The 21,863-nt window shown below is 48.8% G+C and overlaps 1 protein-coding gene across 1 annotated transcript; it reads left to right on the top strand.

The window, feature by feature from the left end:
* Positions 1-510: 510 nt before the first annotated feature.
* LOC138364794 (uncharacterized) lies at positions 511-21,109 on the top strand. The gene is made up of 3 exons (XM_069324768.1): positions 511-1,180; positions 3,228-3,926; positions 21,036-21,109. The coding sequence occupies exons 1-3, from the start codon at positions 511-513 to the stop codon at positions 21,107-21,109; spliced, it is 1,443 nt and encodes a 480-aa protein (XP_069180869.1).
* The last annotated feature ends 754 nt before the right edge of the window (positions 21,110-21,863 follow it).

Raw genomic sequence — 21,863 nt, forward strand, 5'->3', positions numbered from 1 at the left:
TGTGACTCATCATCTGCATATATTAAGGACTCTACCCCCAGCTCTTGCTCTCGGCCTCAAGCTCTCTGCGCGTGGCTCCAGCTTCACTCAAGCTCTCTACTCCCAGCCTCACACAAGCTCTCTACTCCCGGCCTCACTCAAGCTCTTTACTTCCGGCCTCACTCAAGCTCTCTACTCCAGGCCTCGCTCAAGCTCTCTACTCCCGGCCTCGTTCAAGCTCTCTACTCCCGGCCTCGCTCAAGCTCTCTACCCCCGGCCTCGCTCAAGCTCTCTACTCCCGGCCTCGCTCAAGCTCTCTACTCCCGGCCTCGCTCAAGCTCTCTACCCCCGGCCTCGCTCAAGCTCTCTACTCCCGGCCTCGCTCAAGCTCTCTACTCCCGGCCTCACTCAAGCTCTCTACTCCCGGCTTCGCTCAAGCTCTCTACTCTCGGCCTCATTCAAGCTCTCTACTCCCGGCCTCACTCAAGCTCTCTACTCCCGGATTCACTCAAGCTCTCTACTCTCGGCCTCATGCAAGCTCTCTACTCCCGGCCTCACTCAAGCTCTCTACTCCCGGCCTCGCTCAAGCTTTATACTCTCGGCCTCATGCAAGCTCTCTACTCCCGGCCTCATGCAAGCTCTCTACTCCCGGCCTCGCTCAAGCTTTCTACTCTCGGCCTCATGCAAGCTCTCTACTCCCAGCCTCGCACAAGCTCTCTACTCCCGGCCTCACTCAAGCTCTCTACTCCCGGCCTCGCTCAAGCTCTCTACTCCCGACCTCGCTCAAGCTCTCTACTCCCGATCTCGCTCAAGCTCACTACTCCCGGCCTCGCTCAAGCTCTCTACTCTCGGTCTCGCTCAAGCTCTGTACTCCCGGCCTCACACAAGCTCTCTACTTTCGGCCTCGCTCAAGCTCTCTACTCCCGGCCTCGCTCAAGCTCTCTACTCCCGGCCTCGCTCAAGCTCTCTACTCAAGGCCTCGCTCAAGCTCTCTACTCCCGACCTCGCTCAAGCTCTCTACTCCCGGCCTCGCTCAAGCTCTCTACTCTTGGCCTCTCTCAAGCTCTGTACTCCCGGCCTCACACAAGCTCTCTACTCTCGGCCTCACTCAAGCTCTCTACTCTCGGCCTCGCTCAAGCTCTGTACTCCCGGCCTCGCTCAAGCTCTCTACTCCCGGCCTCGCTCAAGCTCTCTACTCCCGGCCTCGCTCAAGCTCTCTACTCCCGGCCTCGCTCAAGCTCTCTACTCCCGGCCTCGCTCAAGCTCTCTACTCCCGGCCTCGCTCAAGCTCTCTACTCCCGGCCTCGCTCAAGCTCTCTACTCAAGCTCTCAGGCACCACCAATAGGACTTATGCTGGTGACTTCAGAAATTGTGCTTGTGACAGTTGTGGCAATTATAGTACTTGCAGTAATACGATATATAGAGCTCTTATAATGAGAGCTTTATTAAAAAAATAAAACTTTAATAACGAATTTGTAACCTGAACTCACTCTCTCTCTAACTTCCATGTACCTATTAGCTGCAAGGTGAACAGGTGCATCAGGGTGACAGAAATTACCTATTTGATTCAGCCTCTATTGGGGATCGAACCCAGAACCTTATGACTACGAATCCGAAACATTATCCTCTCAGCTATAAGGATCCGACCATCGAGTAATGAGATATATATATATATATAGCTCTTATAAGAGCTAATTTAAAATTTTAGAGGATGTAACAGATATATCTTGGTTATTTGCTCTCTACAAATAATAATAAATTGACTGCGTAAAAAAGTCAAACTTTTTAACTTCTTATACTATATTTCAACACATTTTACATTGTTGTAAACTAATTTTTAAAAGCATTTATTTAAAAGAAAAATAATAATACTTTGATAAAGTAATATATATTTTTATAAATATTAATGATTATATCAAGCTGTAAACTCCAAACACCAAACTATACCCCAAGTTCTCTGATCTTTGCTCCAGGCCTCACAGAAGCTGTCTGGTCCAGGCCTCACACAAGCTGTCTGGTCCAGGCCTCACACAAGCTGTCTGGTCCAGGCCTCACACAAGCTGTCTGGTCCAGGCCTCACACAAGCTGTCTGGTCCAGGCCTCACACAAGCTGTCTGGTCCAGGCCTCACACAAGTTCTCAAAAACCACAAATAGGCGTCTTGCTGGTGACTATTAAGAACTTGTGCATGTGACAGTCGTGACAACAACGGCACTTGCAGTAATTCGATATTAATAACTATTTTGAGATATATTAAACAAAAATCATTTCAATAAGTTAAATTGTAATAATTGATGTTTTTGATTCGCTACTTGGAACAAAGCTCCAAGTAGCACGGGCCATGGTGAGCCCGTACTGGACTAATTGAACGTTCTTTACTTATATATATTACTTGACTGCGAAATTGGTAATAAGTTTAAAATTTGATATAGTATTCTTCAGGTACTTTTTTTATTAAATTTTTTTTGAGTTTTTTTAAACAATTTTTAAATATTATTATTCCCAAATGCAAGAAAATGTACTTTTAATAATATTAATGATTTTTCACGCTGTGAACCACAGGCCCCACTCAAGCTTTTTACTGCTCCTGGCTCCAGTCTTTATTCAAGCTCTCTACTCCCTGCCTCACACAAGCTCTCTACTCCCGGCCTCGCTCAAGCTCTCAACTCCCGGCCTCATGCAAGCTCTCTACTCCCGGCCTCGCTCAAGCTCTCTACTCCCGGCCTCCCTCAAGCTCTCTACTCCTGGCCTCCCTCAAGCTCTCTACTCCCGGCTTCGCTCAAGCTCTCTACTCCCGGCCTCACTCAAGCTCTCTACTCCCGGCCTCCCTCAAGCTCTCTACTCCCGGCCTCGCTCAAGCTCTCAACTCCCGGCCTCATGCAAGCTCTCTACTCCCGGCCTCGCTCAAGCTCTCTACTCCCGGCCTCCCTCAAGCTCTCTACTCCCGGCCTCCCTCAAGCTCTCTACTCCCGGCTTCGCTCAAGCTCTCTACTCCCGGCCTCACTCAAGCTCTCTACTCCCGGCCTCCCTCAAGCTCTCTACTCCCGGCCTCACTCAAGCTCTCTGCTCCCGGCCTCCCTCAAGCTCTCTACTCCCGGCCTCGCACAAGCTCTCTACTCCCGGCCTCGCTCAAGCTCTCTACTCCTGGCCTCGCTCAAGCTCTCTACTCCCGGCCTCCCTCAAGCTCTCTACTCCCGGCCTCGCACAAGCTCTCTACTCCTGGCCTCGCTCAAGCTCTCTACTCCCAGCCTCGCACAAGCTCTCTACTCCTGGCCTCGCTCTAGCTCTCTACTCCCGGCCTCCCTCAAGCTCTCTACTCCCGGCCTCGCACAAGCTCTCTACTCCTGGCCTCGCTCAAGCTCTCTACTCCCAGCCTCACACAAGCTCTCTACTCCCGGCCTCGCTCAAGCTCTCAACTCCCGGCCTCATGCAAGCTCTCTACTCCCGGCCTCGCTCAAGCTCTCTACTCCCGGCCTCCCTCAAGCTCTCTACTCCCGGCCTCCCTCAAGCTCTCTACTCCCGGCTTCGCTCAAGCTCTCTACTCCCGGCCTCACTCAAGCTCTCTGCTCCCGGCCTCCCTCAAGCTCTCTACTCCCGGCCTCGCACAAGCTCTCTACTCCCGGCCTCGCTCAAGCTCTCTACTCCTGGCCTCGCTCAAGCTCTCTACTCCCGGCCTCCCTCAAGCTCTCTACTCCCGGCCTCGCACAAGCTTTCTACTCCTGGCCTCGCTCAAGCTCTCTACTCCCAGCCTCGCACAAGCTCTCTACTCCTGGCCTCGCTCAAGCTCTCTACTCCCGGCCTCCCTCAAGCTCTCTACTCCCGGCCTCGCACAAGCTCTCTACTCCTGGCCTCGCTCAAGCTCTCTACTCCCAGCCTCGCACAAGCTCTCTACTCCTGGCCTCGCTCAAGCTCTCTACTCCCGGCCTCCCTCAAGCTCTCTACTCCCGGCCTCGCTCAAGCTCTCTACTCCTGGCCTCACTCAAGCTCTCTACTCCCGGCCTCCCTCAAGCTCTCTACTCCCGGCCTCACTCAAGCTCTCTACTCCCGGCCTCCCTCAAGCTCTCTACTCCCGGCCTCACTCAAGCTCTCTACTCCAGGCCTCGATCAAGCTCTCTACTCCCGGCTTCCCTCAAGCTCTCTACTCCTGGCCTCACTCAAGCTCTCTACTCCCGGCCTCCCTCAAGCTCTCTACTCCCGGCCTCACTCGAGCTCTCTACTCCCGGCCTCCCTCAAGCTCTCTACTCCCGGCCTCACTCAAGCTCTCTACTCCTGGCCTCACTCAAGCTCTCTACTCCCGGCCTCCCTCAAGCTCTCTACTCCCGGCCTCACTCAAGCTCTCTACTCCCGGCCTCCCTCAAGCTCTCTACTCCCGGCCTCCCTCAAGCTCTCTACTCCTGGCCTCACTCAAGCTCTCTACTCCCGGCCTCACTCAAGCTCTCTACTCCCGGCCTCCCTCAAGCTCTCTACTCCCGGCCTCACTCAAGCTCTCTACTCCTGGCCTCACTCAAGCTCTCTACTCCCGGCCTCCCTCAAGCTCTCTACTCCCGGCCTCACTCAAGCTCTCTACTCCCGGCCTCCCTCAAGCTCTCTACTCCCGGCCTCACTCAAGCTCTCTACTCCTGGCCTCACTCAAGCTCTCTACTCCCGGCCTCCCTCAAGCTCTCTACTCCCGGCCTCACTCAAGCTCTCTACTCCCGGCCTCCCTCAAGCTCTCTACTCCCGGCCTCCCTCAAGCTCTCTACTCCTGGCCTCACTCAAGCTCTCTACTCCCGGCCTCACTCAAGCTCTCTACTCCCGGCCTCCCTCAAGCTCTCTACTCCCGGCCTCACTCAAGCTCTCTACTCCTGGCCTCACTCAAGCTCTCTACTCCCGGCCTCCCTCAAGCTCTCTACTCCCGGCCTCACTCAAGCTCTCTACTCCCGGCCTCGCTCAAGCTCTCTACTCCCGGCCTCGCTCAAGCTCTCTACTCCCGGCCTCGCTCAAGCTCTCTACTCAAGCTCTCTACTCCCGCCCCATACAAGCTCTCTACTCCCGGCCTCGAACAAGCTCTCTACTCCCGGCCTCGCTCAAGCTCTCAGGCACCACCAATAAGACTTATGCTGGTGACTTCAGAAATTGTGCTTGTGACAGTTGTGGCAATTATAGTACTTGCAGTAATACGATATATTTAGCTCTTATAATGAGAGCTTTATTAACAAAAATGAAAACACTAATAAAGAATATGTAACCTGTACTCTCTCTCTCTCTAACTCCCAGATACCTATTTACTGCTAGGTGAACAGGTACATCAGGGTAAAAGAAACTACCCATTTTTTCCGCCTCCACCGGGGATCGAATCCAGAACCTCAGGACTACGAATCAGAAACTCTGTCCACTCAGCTGTCAGGCCCCGACCATCGAGTGATGAGATATTTATAGCTCTTATGAGAGCTGGTTTAAAATTTTAAAGTAAATAAACAGGAATGTGGCTCATAATCTCTCTAACTATAATTACTAGTTGACTGCGTAAAAAATAAAACTTTATAACTTTTTATACTATATTTGGAAATATTTAAATTTGTTTTAAATTAATTATAAGAAGCTTTTAGGAAAAATAAAACAAATAAATCTTTATAAATACAAAAGGAAATATTTGTTTGTGCATAACCGCTAATCTCTGAAAGTTCTTCACCGATTGCTTTGAACTTTTCACACAACGTTCCATTCACATCCGAGCAGGTTTTTATATACATACTATATAGATATCGCGTCTGTAACGGTAAAAAAAACATGCTTATTCTGACAAACTTTTCTTTTATTGTGTTTTTCATGTGAGGGAAACGTTCGGAACCTCTTTACCGATTGCTTCGAAATTTTGACACAACGTTGCATTCGAATATTCGAGTCTTTTCATATAACTGCCATATAGATGCCATACCTGTGACAGGTAAAAACATGCGTTTTTTTAAAAACAGCGCCATCTGTTGCATATAATAGCAACATGCACGCTTTACTAAATATGTCACGAATTCCATTTCAATGTTTCCGATTGCATTGATAAATTTTATATTCATAGATTTCGATTTATTTAATTTTTTTTTAATTTTGTGTGGCATTGTGTTGGAATTGAGCTGTGTTGTTTACCATACCGTTCATTTCGTATGTATAAGTATAGAACCCACACCTGTGACAGGTAAAACTGTGCTTTCTTGAAAAACCACGCCATCTGTTGAACGTGAGAACAACACACATGCTATGTACTATATATGTCACAATTCCATTTCAATGTTTCTGATTACATTGATAAACTGAATTTTCATAGATTTTGATTTATTTTCATTTTGATATAATTATTTTGTGTGAATTGCGTTGGAATTGAACTGTGTTGTTTACCATATCGTTCATTTCATGTGCATAGTTTTTTTTTTTCATATTTTCATTAAATTTTTTAACTGTATTTCTTTTTTTTCAGTAATGGAAACATCAGATCACTTGATGTTCCCAATTTTCTGATGGGAACATCAGACCATTTGGGAAGGCATAAGACTAGGGAGGGAGGAATGGTGGGGAGGACGAGGGGACAAGAGAGGGGCTCAAGGTGGGGAGGACGAGGGGACGGGTGACGGGGGATGGTGGGGAGGACGAGGGGATGGTGGGGAGGACGAGGGGACGGGTGACGGGGGATGGTGGGGAGGACGAGGGGACGGGTGACGGGTGACAGGGAAGGTTGCTGAGCCACAGCAACGCGTGACCCGGGACACCTAGTACAGTAATAGGAATAAGAAAGGGATCATAAGAGAAAACAAGAGAAAGATAAAAGGAAGGGAAGGCTTATGTTAGGTCACGTTTGTTAGAAAGTTTAGAACATTTGAGTATATACTGTGAAAGGAAAGAGTCAACAGCAACAAAGCCAGGACTCAGGTTCATGTTGGGTATGTTGTGTATCACCTCTGATACACAGTCGACTTGATAATGGTCCACGACGGTCAGAAACGTCGTCGTCTCTTCAATTTCTAGTGTGGTTTTGGTCAACATTGTTCAGCCACGTTATTGTGACTCATCATCTGCATATATCAAGACGTCCACCCCCCCCCCCCCCCCAGCTCTTGCTCTCGGCCTCAAGCCCTCTGCTCATGGCTCCAGTCTTCACTCAAGCTCTCTACTCCCGGCCTCATGCAAGCTCTCTACTCCCGGCCTCATGCAAGCTCTCTACTTCCGGCCTCACACAAGCTCTCTACTCCCGGCCTCGCTCAAGCTCTCTACTCCCGGCCTCGCTCAAGCTCTCTACTCCCGGCCCCGTTCAAGCTCTCTACTCCTGGCCTCGCTCAAGCTCTCTACTCCCGGCCTCGCTCAAGCTCTCTACTCCCGGCCTCGCTCAAGCTCTCTACTCCCGGCTTCGCTCAAGCTCTCTACTCCCGGCCTCGCTCAAGCTCTCTACTCCCGGCCTCGCTCAAGCTCTCTACTCCCGGCTTTGCTCAAGCTCTCTACTCCCGGCTTTGCTCAAGCTCTCTACTCCCGGCCTCGCTCAAGCTCTCTACTCCCGGCCTCACTCAAGCTCTCTACTCCCGGCCTCACTCAAGCTCTCTACTCCCGGCCTCGCTCAAGCTCTCTACTCCCGGCCTCGCTCAAGCTCTCTACTCCCGGCCTCGCTCAAGCTCTCTACTCCCGGCCTCACTCAAGCTCTCTAATCCCGGCCTCACACAAGCTCTCTACTTCCGGCCTCACACAAGCTCTCTACTCCCGGCCTCGCTCAAGCTCTCTACTCCCGGCTTCGCTCAAGCTCTCTACTCCCGGCCTCGCTCAAGCTCTCTACTCCCGGCTTCGCTCAAGCTCTCTACTCCCGGCCTCACACAAGCTCTCTACTCCCGGCCTCGCTCAAGCTCTCTACTCCCGGCCTCGCTCAAGCTCTCTACTCAAGCTCTCAGGCACCACCAATAGGACTTATGCTGGTGACTTCAGAAATTGTGCTTGTGACAGTTGTGGCAATTATAGTACTTGCAGTAATACGATATATATAACTCTTATAATGAGAGCTTTATAAAAAATTTAAAAACTATTAGAGAATATGTAACCTGTACTCTCTCTCTCTCTAACTCCCAGGTACCTGTTTACTGCTAGGTGAACAGGCGCATCAAGGTGAAGAAACTTTGCCTATTTGATTCCGCCTCCTCCGGGGATCGAACCCAGAACCTCACGACTAAGAATTCGAAACACTGTCCACTCAGCTGTCAGGACACGACCATCGAGTAATGAGATACTTATAGCTCTTATGAGAGCTAATTTATAAATTTAGCAGAAAGTTCCACTACTAGTAACAATGTTTATCTTCTAATATTAATTAGTTGACTGGGTAAAAAATTTAAGCTTTTCACTTCTTATGTTATATTTCCTAATTTTTTAGTTTTTTTAATTATTTCTTGGCATAATTTAAAAAATATATAATAAATAAATATTCCATTTAAGTAATATATTTTTATCAACATTAATGATTATATCAAGTTGTAAACCCCAAACTCTGGACCCTAAGTTCTCTGATCTTGGCTCCAGGCCTCACACAAGCTGTCTGGTCCAGGCCTCATATAAGCTGTCTGGTCCAGGCCTCACACAAGCTGTCTGGTCCAGGCCTCATATAAGCTGTCTGGTCCAGGCCTCACACAAGCTGTCTGGTCCAGGCCTCACACAAGCTGTCTGGTCCAGGCCTCACACAAGCTGTCTGGTCCAGGCCTCACACAAGCTGTCTGGTCCAGGCCTCACACAAGCTGTCTGGTCCAGGCCTCACACAAGCTGTCTGGTCCAGGCCTCACACAAGCTGTCTGGTCCAGGCCTCACACAAGCTGTCTGGTCCAGACCTCACACAAGCTGTCTGGTCCAGGCCTCACACAAGCTGTCTGGTCCAGGCCTCACACAAGCTGTCTGGTCCAGGCCTCACACAAGCTGTCTGGTCCAGGCCTCACACAAGCTGTCTGGTCCAGGCCTCACACAAGCTGTCTGGTCCAGGCCTCACACAAGCTGTCTGGTCCAGGCCTCACACAAGCTGTCCGGTCCAGACCTCAAACAAGCTGTCTGGTCCAGGCCTCACACAAGCTCTCAGGCACGACAAATATACCTTTTGCTGGTGACTATTGAGATATTGTGCTTGTGACAGTTGAGGTACTGGCAGCACGTGTATTATACGCGATATAAATCTTAATAATAAGAGCTTTAGTAAAAAATTAGAAATTTTATATTATTTATTAACTGCCATTACGTCTTTCAATATATAAATAAATTTACTGCGTAAATAAGATTGACTTTCTAATTAATTATACTATAATTTTGTAATTTCATATATAATCAAAAATTTTTTTTAAATATTTTGTTAACATTTAAAATGTAGTAATTTCCTACTGTAATTAATACAAATTTAATAATAATAATGAATATATCAAGCTGTTAACCAAACCACTCATTAGAAATTGAAGCGACGACGTTTCGGTCCGTCCTGGACCATTATCAAGTCCATTGTGATGAGACGAGGGAGGCAAGAGCAATAAATAGGCAAGAGAGAGGTGAGGAGATGGAAATCTTAGAGGAAGATAAGAGCAAGGCAAAAGGTAAGGAAGGTAAGGTGTAATAAAGAATGTAATAATGGGAATAAGAAAGGGATCATAAGAGAAAACAAGAGAAAGATAAAAGGAAGGGAAGGCTTATGTTAGGTCACGTTTGTTAGAAAGTTTAGAACATTTGAATATATACTGTGAAAGGAAAGAGTCAGCAGCAACAAAGCCAGGACTCAGGTTCATGTTGGGTATGTTGTGTATCACCTCTGATACACAGTCGACTTGATAATGGTCCACGACGGTCAGAAACGTCGTCGTCTCTTCAATTTCTATTGTTGTTTGGCCAACATTGTTCAGCTACGTTATTGTGACTCATCATCTGCATATATCAAGATGTCTACCCCCCAGCTCTTGCTCTTGGCCTCAAGCTCTCTGCTCATGGCTCCAGTCTTCACTCAAACTTTCTACTCCCGGCCTCATGCAAGCTCTCTACTCCCGGCCTCGCTCAAGCTCTCTACTCGCGGCCTCACTCAAGCTCTCTACTCCTGGCCTCGCTCAAGCTCTTTACTCCCGGCCCCACACAAGCTCTTTACTCCCGGCCTGGCTCAAGCTCTCTACTCCCGGCCTGGCTCGAGCTCTCTACTCCCGGCCTCGCTCAAGCTCTCTACTCCCGGCCTCGCTCAAGCTCTCTACTCCTGGCCTCGCTCAAGCTCTCTACTCCCGGCCTCGCGCAAGCTCTCTACTCCCGGCCTCGCTCAAGCTCTCTACTCGCGGCCTCACTCAAGCTCTCTACTCCTGGCCTCGCTCAAGCTCTTTACTCCCGGCCCCACACAAGCTCTTTACTCCCGGCCTGGCTCAAGCTCTCTACTCCCGGCCTGGCTCGAGCTCTCTACTCCCGGCCTCGCTCAAGCTCTCTACTCCCGGCCTCGCTCAAGCTCTCTACTCCTGGCCTCGCTCAAGCTCTCTACTCCCGGCCTCGCGCAAGCTCTCTACTCCCGGCCTCGCTCAAGCTCTCTACTCCCGGCCTGGCTCAAGCTCTCTACTCCCGGCCTCGCTCAAGCTCTCTACTCCCGGCCTCGCGCAAGCTCTCTACTCCCGGCCTCGCTCAAGCTCTCTACTCCCGGCCTCGCTCAAGCTCTCTACTCCCGGCCTCGCTCAAGCTCTCCCGGCCTCGCTCAAGCTCTCAACTCCCGGCCTCGCTCAAGCTCTCTACTCAAGCTCTCAGGCACCACCAATAGGACTTATGCTGGTGACTTCAGAAAATGTTCTTGGGACAGTTGTGGCAATTATAGTACTTGCAGTAATACGATATATATAGCTCTTATAATGAGAGCTTTATTAATAAATTAAAACACTAATAAGGAATATCAAACTTGTACTCCCTCTCTAACTCCCAGGGTACCTTTTTACTGCTAGGTGAACAGGGGCATCAGCGTGACAGACACTGCCCATTTCTTTCCGCCTCTACCGGGGATCGAACCCAAACTTCAAAACTAAGAATCCGAAACACAATCCTCTCAGCTATCCGGACCCGACCACAGAGCAATCAATTAAGTAGCTCTAAGAGCGATTAAAAAAATTTATTACATAAACGAAGTTGATAACTTTGATGAAACTCTCAAATTATATTAATTAGTTGACTGCGTATAAAATTAAAACTTTATATATTCTTATACTATATTTCTAAATATTCAAATTTATTGTAAACTATCTATTGACCATCTTTAAGAAAAGTAAAAGAATCGTTTACTGTTATAAAGTAATATATATTTTTATAAATATTAATAATTATATTTACTTGTAAACCCCAAACTCCACTCCAAACACTCCCACCACCAACACCCCCCCAGCCCCAAAAAAATCAACCGAAAAGTTCTCTAATCTTGGCTCCAGGCCTCCCACAAGCTGTCTCGTCCAGGCCTCACACAAGCTGTCTGGTCCAGGCCTCACACAAGCTGTCTGGTCCAGGCCTCACACAAGCTCTATGGTCCTGGCCTCACACAAGCTGTGTGGTCCAGGCCTCACACAAGCTGTCTGGTCCTGGCCTCACACGAGCTGTCTGGTCCAGGCCTCACACAAGCTGTCTGGTCCAGGCCTCACACAAGCTGTCTGGTCCAGGCCTCACACAAGCTGTCTGGTCCAGGCCTCACACAAGCTGTCTGGTCCAGGCCTCACACAAGCTGTCTGGTCCAGGCCTCACACAAGTTGTCTGGTCCAGGCCTCACACAAGCTGTCTGGTCCAGGCCTCACACAAGCTGTCTGGTCCAGGCCTCACACAAGCTGTCTGTTCTAGGCCTCACACAAGCTGTCTGGTCCAGGTCCCACACAAGCTCTCTGGTCCAGTCCTCACACAAACTGTCTGGTCCAGGCCTCACACAAGCTGTGTGGTCCAGGCCTCACACAAGCTGTCTGGTCCTGGCCTCACACGAGCTGTCTGGTCCAGGCCTCACACAAGCTGTCTGGTCCAGGCCTCACACAAGCTGTCTGGTCCAGTCCTCACACAAGCTCTCTGGTCCAGTCCTCACACAAGCTCTCTGGTCCAGGCCTCACACAAGCTGCCTGGTCCAGGCCTCACACAAGCTGTCTGGTCAAGTCCTCACACAAACTGTCTGGTCCAGGCCTCACACAAGCTGTCTGGTCCAGGCCTCACACAAGCTGTCTGGTCCAGGCCTCACACAAACTGTCTGGTCCAGGCCTCACACAAGCTGTCTGGTCCAGTCCAGACACTCTCAGGACTGCATAGAAAGACTGCGCCTGCAACCCTCTTGTAAGATGCTTAGTCTTGATGTCGACTCTCTGTTCACTAATGTTCCGCTCGATGACGTTCTCTCTTTCCTCAGACAGAAGGCGTCAGAAGGCCTCCTTCCTCTCCCACTTCCCACTGACGTTTTCCTCGATCTCATTAGACTCTGTGTTGAATCTAACTCTTTCTCTTTCAACGGTAAATATTACACTCAAACTTTCGGTGTCGCTATGGGTTCCCTCTCTCCCCTGTTCTTGCTAATTTCTACATGGAATACTTGGAAACTGTTCTTCTTCCTTCTATTGATACTCGTCCCTCTCTCTGGCTTCGCTATGTTGATGACATTTTTGCTTTATGGCCTCATGACCTTATTCTTTTCCAACCTTTCCTCGCCTCTCTTAACAATCTGGCTCCTTCTATCCATTTCAAAGTTGAGTGGGAATCTAATTCCCTCCTTCCTTTTCTTGATGTTCATGTTCACAGCTCTGTGTCTGGGTTCTCTTTCTCTGTCTACCGTAAACCCATGCATAGTGGCATGTACATTCACTTCTTTTCCTACCATCCTCCTTCTGTTAAGAAAAGTGTCCTCGTCTCTCTCTTCCTCCGCGCTCTACGCATCAGCGACCCTCAGTTTCTTGATTTTGAAATTGCCTTTATCTACAAATCATTCTCTCGCCTTGGTTATCCTTTGCATTTCATTAACTGTGTCTACTCTCAAGCTAAACGAAATTTCTTTCATCCTAAACCTGCTTCCAACACTAGTAGCACTGTACTATGCCTTCCCTTCATATCTGAACTCAAAACTTTTACCAATACCTTTCGTCCTCTTGACATTAAACTCGCCTTTCGACAAACTAACACACTTCGTAGTAATCTAGTTCACACTGCTCCTCCTGCTTCTAATGCTGCTGGTGTCTACTCTATTTCCTGATCATCTTGTCCTCTCCAATACTTTGGCGAAACTGGCCGTACACTGAATGGCAGACTTAAAGAACACAAGAGAAGTGTTAAGTCTGCAGACACTAACAATGCTCTCTTCTGCCATGTGAGGGATTCTAATCATCCCATTGATCCAAAATTGATTTTTAAGTCTCTTCCAGACACAGTTAAGAGGTCATGTGCATTGCATGCATTGACCAAACAGAGTTGCCCCCCACATTCTGTTAAATTTATTAAAGTAGCCGTGGGACGTCACATACAACCAGGTACCACCCTTCAGGTGGCTGGGAGATGTGATAGCTTATTAATTCCTCATCACTTAATTGTAATGCTCGATAAAGGTGCACTCATTCCAGTTGTCAATCTTTCACATAAGACTTTTCGCTTCAGGGCAGGTGATAGGGTATCTCGGGGAACCATGGTGGAGGACACAGAAATCTTTCACCATGAGTCAGCTGAGACGCCAGCCGTCACTGCACAATGTAGTGCATTGCACATGGTAGATACGAAAACTCCATCCACAGTACAATACGGGACGAGAAATGTTGCACAGAATGTAGAAGAAGTAGAAAAATTAATTTCAGCTCTTGATTTGCAACATGTTACACAGGCGGATAGGAAGGCACTGAGAGGAGTTTTGAGGAAATTCCCAAAATTGTTTGCGACAGAGGATGACCAGATTGGTCTCCTTGATAAGATCGAGCACACCATTCCAACTGGTGATCAGTTGCCTGTGTACACGAGACAGTGGAGGTTGCCGGAACAGGCAAAGAATGTTATCAGGGAGGAGTGCCAGAAAATGTTGAGGCAAGGCGTGATAGAGCCTAGTACGTCACCGTGGCTCTCTTCTGTTGTGCTAGTTCGGAAACCGGACGGTAGTTATCGTTTCTGTGTTGACTACCGGAAGGTGAACGAATTAACTAAGGGTGATGTGTATCCGTTGCCCCGAATACAGGAGATAATAGATCAATTTGGTGCTGCTAAGTATTTCTCAACTCTTGACGCAAAATCGGCGTATTGGGCGATTCCGGTGGCAGAACAGGATAGGGAAAAAACAGCATTCTCGGATGGTAGGCACACTTATCAATTCCGTAGGATGCCGTTTGGTTTGAAGACAGCGCCTTCGTCGTTTCAGAGGGCCATCAACTTTATCCTTAGTCCGGTACTGGGTAGGCATTCTTTAGCGTACCTGGATGACGTGGTGATATATTCCAGGACGTTTGAGGAACACCTGCGGGACTTGACTGAGACTTTGAAGTTGTTAGATCAGGCAGGTTTCAGGCTGAATGTTCAGAAGTGCACCTTGGCGGCTCAGAAATTCAAATTTCTGGGGTTCCAGGTGTGCCCAGACGGTATCCGACCTGACCCAGATTCTTGCCGCGCCATTGCTGACATGCCTACTCCAAGGACAGCAAAGGACGTGCGTAGGTTTTTGGGGGCGGCCGGATATTTTCGTCGTCATATTGAAGGTTTCGCTGGCATTTCAGCACCCCTGACTGATCTGACAAAGAAAAATGCGAAGTTTGTGTGGAAATCTGAGCATGACGAGGCCTATCGCAAACTGAAGGACCAACTAATCACGACACCGGTATTGGCTATTCCTGATTTTGAGAAAGAGTGGGAAGTGCACACTGACGCCAGCGGTATAGCTATTGGCGGGTGCTTAATTCAGCGAGATGCGGATAATTTACCCCATCCAGTAGCCTATTTCAGTAGGAAGGTCAAAGGACCTGAAGTTCGTTATTCAGCTACGGATCGGGAGGCACTGGCAGTGGTAGAATCAGTTAGGTATTTCGAGCCTTACCTATTTCAGCGGCACTTTGTAATCTACACAGACCATCGAGCGTGAACACACATATTTAAAAAGCGAACAAAATGCCCACGAATGTCACGCTGGTCTCACGAACTTTCGGCCCACTCATTCCAGATCTTGTACAAGCCTGGTCCAGCACATGTTGTGCCAGACACGCTAAGTAGAAATATAGCGCCAATTCAAGTTAATGAAAATATTGAAACCATTCCATCAGATGAAATGAGAGAATACCAGATGAGCGAGCCTAGATGGAAAGAAATTATTGAGTATTTAGAAGGAGGAAAATACCCAAAAACGAAAAAGAATTTACCTATTCATGATTTTGAGATGAAACAGGGCGTCCTGTATTATGTGAATAGCCAGAATAATAGGGCAGTATATCAACTAGTTATTCCGGACGCGTTGCGGTCATCAGCGTTAAAGCTTGCGCATGCTTCTCCGCCCCGTGTTACAACACAGTGATGGTGTGGCCAGCATGACACACACACACAGTGATGGTGTGGCCAGCATGACACACACACACAGTGATAGTGTGGCCAGCATGACACACACAGTGATGGTGTGGCCAGCATGACACACACACAGTGATAGTGTGGCCAGCATGACACACTCAGTGATGGTGTGGCCAGCATGACACACACACAGTGATAGTGTGGCCAGCATGACACACTCAGTGATGGTGTGGCCAGCATGACACACACACAGTGATAGTGTGGCCAGCATGACACACACAGTGATGGTGTGGCCAGCATGACACACACACAGTGATAGTGTGGCCAGCATGACACACTCAGTGATGGTGTGGCCAGCATGACACACACACAGTGATAGTGTGGCCAGCATGACACACACACAGTGATAGTGTGGCCAGCATGACACACACACAGTGATAGTGTGGCCAGCATGACACACACACAGTGATAGTGTGGCCAGCATGACACACACACAGTGATAGTGTGGCCAGCATGACACACACACAGTGATAGTGTGGCCAGCATGACACACACACACACAGTGATGGTGTGGCCAGCATGACACACACACAGTGATAGTGTGGCCAGCATGACACACACAGTGATGGTGTGGCCAGCATGACACACACACAGTGATAGTGTGGCCAGCATGACACACACAGTGATGGTGTGGCCATCATGACACACACACAGTGATAGTGTGGCCAGCATGACACACACACAGTGATAGTGTGGCCAGCATGACACACACACAGTGATAGTGTGGCCAGCATGACACACACACACAGTGATAGTGTGGCCAGCATGACACACACACACAGTGATAGTGTGGCCAGCATGACACACACACACACAGTGATGGTGTGGTCAGCATGACACACACAGTGATGGTGTGGCCAGCATGACACACACACACACACAGTGATGGTGTGGCCAGCATGACACACACAGTGATGGTGTGGCCAGCATGACACACACACACACACAGTGATGGTGTGGCCAGCATGACACACACAGTGATGGTGTGGCCAGCATGACACACACACACATACACATTGATGGTGTGGCCAGCATGACACACACAGTGATGGTGTGGCCAGCATGACACACACACACACACACACATTGATGGTGTGGCCAGCATGACACACACACACACACATTGATGGTGTGGCCAGCATGACACACACACACAGTGATGGTGTGGCCAGCATGACACACACACAGTGATGGTGTGGCCAGCATGACACACACAGTGATGGTGTGGCCAGCATGACACACACAGTGATGGTGTGGCCAGCATGACACACACACACACATTGATGGTGTGGCCAGCATGACACACACACACACACATTGATGGTGTGGCCAGCATGGCACACACACACAGTGATGGTGTGGCCAGCATGACACACACACACAGTGATGGTGTGGCCAGCATGACACACACACAGTGATGGTGTGGCCAGCATGACACACACAGTGATGGTGTGGCCAGCATGACACACACACACACAGTGATGGTGTGGCCAGCATGACACACACACACACACATTGATGGTGTGGCCAGCATGACACACACACACACAGTGATAGTGTGGCCAGCATGACACACACACACACAGTGATGGTGTGGCCAGCATGACACACACACACAGTGATGGTGTGGCCAGCATGACACACACACACAGTGATGGTGTGGCCAGCATGACACACACACAGTGATGGTGTGGCCAGCATGACACACACACATTGATGGTGTGGCCAGCATGACACACACACAGTGATGGTGTGGCCAGCATGACACACACACACAGTGATGGTGTGGCCAGCATGACACACACACAGTGATGGTGTGGCCAGAATGACACACACACAGTGATGGTGTGGCCAGCATGACACACACACACAGTGATGGTGTGGCCAGCATGACACACACACAGTGATGGTGTGGCCAGCATGACACACACACAGTGATGGTGTGGCCAGTATGACACACACACACACAGTGATAGTGTAACCAGCATGACACACACAGTGATAGTGTGGCCAGCATGACACACACAGTGATAGTGTGGCCAGCATGACACACACACAGTGATAGTGTGGCCAGCATGACACACACACACAGTGATGGTGTGGCCAGCATGACACACACACAGTGATAGTGTGGCCAGCATGACACACACACACAGTGATAGTGTGGCCAGCATGACACACACACAGTTATAGTGTGGCCAGCATGACACACACACAGTGATGGTGTGGCCAGCATGACACACACACAGTGATAGTGTGGCCAGCATGACACACACACAGTGATGGTGTGGCCAGCATGACACACACACAGTGATGGTGTGGCCAGCATGACACACACAGTGATGGTGTGGCCAGCATGACACACACACAGTGATAGTGTGGCCAGCATGACACACACACACAGTGATAGTGTGGCCAGCATGACACACACACACAGTGATAGTGTGGCCAGCATGACACACACACAGTGATGGTGTGGCCAGCATGACACACACACAGTGATGGTGTGGCCAGCATGACACACACACATAGTGATAGTGTGGCCAGCATGACACACACTCACAGTGATAGTGTGGCCAGCATGACACACACACACAGTGATAGTGTGGCCAGCATGACACACACACAGTGATGGTGTGGCCAGCATGACACACACACAGTGATTGTGTGGCCAGCATGACACACACACATTGTAACGGGGGTGGGGGAAATAGCTCTATCTTGTCCATTATTCCACCCCCCAGTTAACTAACGAGGCCGGGGGAAACAGCTCTCTCTAGTCCGTTATCCCGTCCTCAGTTAGCTAACTATTCTAGAGCACCCTCCAGAGTTCCTAAGGCAACCTCTCTCGTTCAACACCTTGTAACCTAGGTATTCGACTACCTAGGTGCTAAGACTACAAGGCGCCGTCACTTGATCAGTTACCCGAAACTCCAGAAAGAACTCTAGAATACCGAATCATTGCCACAAACGTATAAGAGAAAACGAAAGGAAAGAAATGAATAGTGAAGTAATTAGTGAGGGTTTGGGGTGAGAGGCAGAGAGGTGGGAGGAGCGAGGAGGGTCATTAGTTGAAAGTGAGAGTTTAGAGAGGGGTGGAGGGAGAGGAGTAGATAGGTAGAAGGAGAAGAGTAGATAGTAGAAGTCGAAAGTAGATAGTAGAAGACGAAATGCTGCCACCATCCATTCATGATCATTACATACAAGACAAGGAATGGAACTTGCCTGTATCACAAAATTCTCAAAGGATGTTATCATGAGTTCATTATTAGTATGTTCCCTCTATACCATGTATCAACTCCAAACATGTACTCATTAATATCTTGAATCTAGTAACCACCGAGGCTTTCTCACCTCAACTCAAAGCTCTAGGGAACAAAGACGATTTAAATAATAAGTTCATATATTTCACATACTAAGTATCATAATATAAGCAATCCACTTGAAATGTTAAAGATTAATATTCAAAGTGAGTCATCCTCCAAGAATCTGAGAACACTACAATTGACTGCCCCTGATCTTCACACATCACTTGTAAAACACGACCAAGTCACCTTACTGTTCACTCACCGAGGACTGAGTCTAAGTTGAATAGAGAGGGGGGGGGTCTGTAGCTTGACAGAGACTGTCTCGCCCCTGCCGGCCGACAGCCTCCCTGCTAGGGACGTCTTCTCTACTGGCTCGTCTGCTGTTCTGTCTGTTAATGCCCAATGCTCGATAGCTCTCCGAGTTATATTGGGGACCCTAGTACTAACTCCGCCCACAAGTAGATAGCCTCCGGCACTACCAAGCCACTCCTTAAACGTCGGCATGTTTGAAGGCTACCAGACTACAATTATAAGCTTAGCGGAAGCAAGGTGAAATTCTTATGATCTGACCTCAGGTCACTTGGGGTCATTAATGGTTAGAGGTGTGAGATCTTCGCCGACAACTTGGCGCCTTTCCAAATCCCTGTCTGTGACTCATATTCTATATATATTTTAAATAAACTAACCCAAACACTTTTACAGTGTTACATCTCCCCTTCTCCCCGAAATAAAGTTTTTGCAACACTGCTAAAGCAAGCTAGCTGTGTGCAACAACTTTATTAATGAAAAAAAATACATCCTAGCTAAACAAATATACATCATCCTACTCTAAAAAATGAAATATATAGACAGACGTCCATTGTCTCTGGCTGGGCGACGTCACTGCTTGGTCTTGTAGATAATCCTGTACCACATTTCTTCAACACAACTGCCTCCGTCGCTTCTCCGTCGTTAACGCACAACAACCCTTGGTCAACCCGAAAGCCGTTACTACTTGAACTGCGCACAGGACCGTGGAATTCGCTTGTCCCAGCTGATCTGTAATTGGCCCTACGTCAGTCACCATGAGAGACGTATATTGGGGTTCTTCACAGCTATAGGGACTACAAGTTTCGAGACCTTCATATAGTTGCCAACAGTAGAAATCCCATCCTACTCTTCTTCCTCCCTGTTGCTCCAGCACGCCTCCTTCAGAGAGCTACTTCTGACAGCCACATCAAGTCCGCACGACACAGGATGAATCACTCAACAGAGCAACATGCTTGCAGGAGGGGCGGCCAGTTAAGGCAAACGATCCTGTCTTGCAATTACGCTCCATGCAATGATGCTGATACCAGCAAGGGACACGAGGCATCATGTCTCACTCAGCTTGTCTTATCTTCTTCTTCTTCTTCTTTCTTCTTTCTTCTTTCTTCTCTCTTCCTTCTTCTCTCTTCTTTCTTCTCTCTTCTTTCTTCTCTCTTCTTTCTTCTCTCTTCCTCCTCCCATGGGTCTTTGACAAGCGACCTGGGGTCCATTGGGGTCCGTCCGTCCTGGGGTCCATCCTGGGTAGACCGATGTTGGTGGGACAGACTGGAGTCGTTGTTGCTTCTCTTCCATCTTTACTGGGTCGTCTGGGGTCGTCTGCAGAACGACCTGGGGTCCACTGGGGGTCCGTCCGTCTTGGGGTCCGCTGGGGTCCGTCCGTCCTGGGGTCCACTGGGTAGACCAATGTTGACTGACCGAGAGGGCTGCATCTTGGGGTCCCCTGGGGTGGTGATGGTGGTGGAGCCATGACCTCCAGGTAGTGGGCTGGTCGTGGTGGTGGTGATAAACGCCCGTGAGTATGGTACACAGCAGCCGTCTCCCTCTTTTGTATGTGCGTCTCTCCTCTCTTCTGGCTCCCACCTGTGGGTGAACAGAAAGGCGACAATATCGTGCTCCCAAGATATGTTATGTGACCCTGTAGTTTGTATAGGGTTACACAGTCCAGTCATACCGCTCTCCTCCTGGCAACGACTACACTTAAATTTAAATAATCCAATTGACCCTGAATGATATTGACTTGGTGGAACATAAGACAGTAACAGAGTAAAGTTTAGAGAAGAGAGAATAAGGTCATCACTACTTTTAACTTGTCACAAAAAAATCAGCACTAATAGACAAAACCCTAGCCTAAACTTAACTGTACCGTTCCTAATCTTAAGTACATAAATATCCATTACTCCCACCCTTAACCTACAGCCACCTACGTGACCCAGAGTGTTTCCCTAGCTTCTCCGCTGGTAAACAACTCAAAACTATTGCCACCCCTGTGACCAGACTATCTAACGTCGAGCGTCCCCAACGTGAAGTCTACTGACATACTAAGCCTCCCCCTAGCATGCTGTACAATACCAGTACACCTCGGGTTATTGCGTTCAAATGGAGTAAAACAGTCGATCGCAATAATCTGAGCAGAACCACCACTTAATACTTAAGAATTACACCTGCCACTCCCCACTGACCTGGGGACCAGCGGTGGCTGGGTGTCCCCCTGGGACATGCGAGGTCACCTGTCACACTCAGCTGACCTCCACTACCCACCAACCGCTAGGTTCCCAAATCGCCAAATCTTATCACTAACATTAATCACTACACACGCAAGTTCTGGGGAACATTCCCTGAACACCACAAAACTCACAAACTCACTAAAATACATCGTCAGAAAATCACTATCTCCTAACCTGAAAAACTCGCTAACTCGCGAAAGTAAAACACCTGTCAAGATCTCCCTGATAGCGCCTAAGCGGCAAAAGGACACGTGGGACTGAACAATGTTAAAAGAACACCATCTACCTACAACATTGTTCAACACCGCTGCCAACATTGTAACGGGGGGTGGGGGAAATAGCTCTATCTTGTCCATTATTCCACCCCCCAGTTAACTAACGAGGCCGGGGGAAACAGCTCTCTCTAGTCCGTTATCCCGTCCTCAGTTAGCTAACTATTCTAGAGCACCCTCCAGAGTTCCTAAGGCAACCTCTCTCGTTCAACACCTTGTAACCTAGGTATTCGACTACCTAGGTGCTA

Source organism: Procambarus clarkii, chromosome 14, assembly GCF_040958095.1.
Source record: "Procambarus clarkii isolate CNS0578487 chromosome 14, FALCON_Pclarkii_2.0, whole genome shotgun sequence".
In the NCBI taxonomy this organism is placed as follows: Eukaryota; Metazoa; Arthropoda; class Malacostraca; order Decapoda; family Cambaridae; genus Procambarus; species Procambarus clarkii.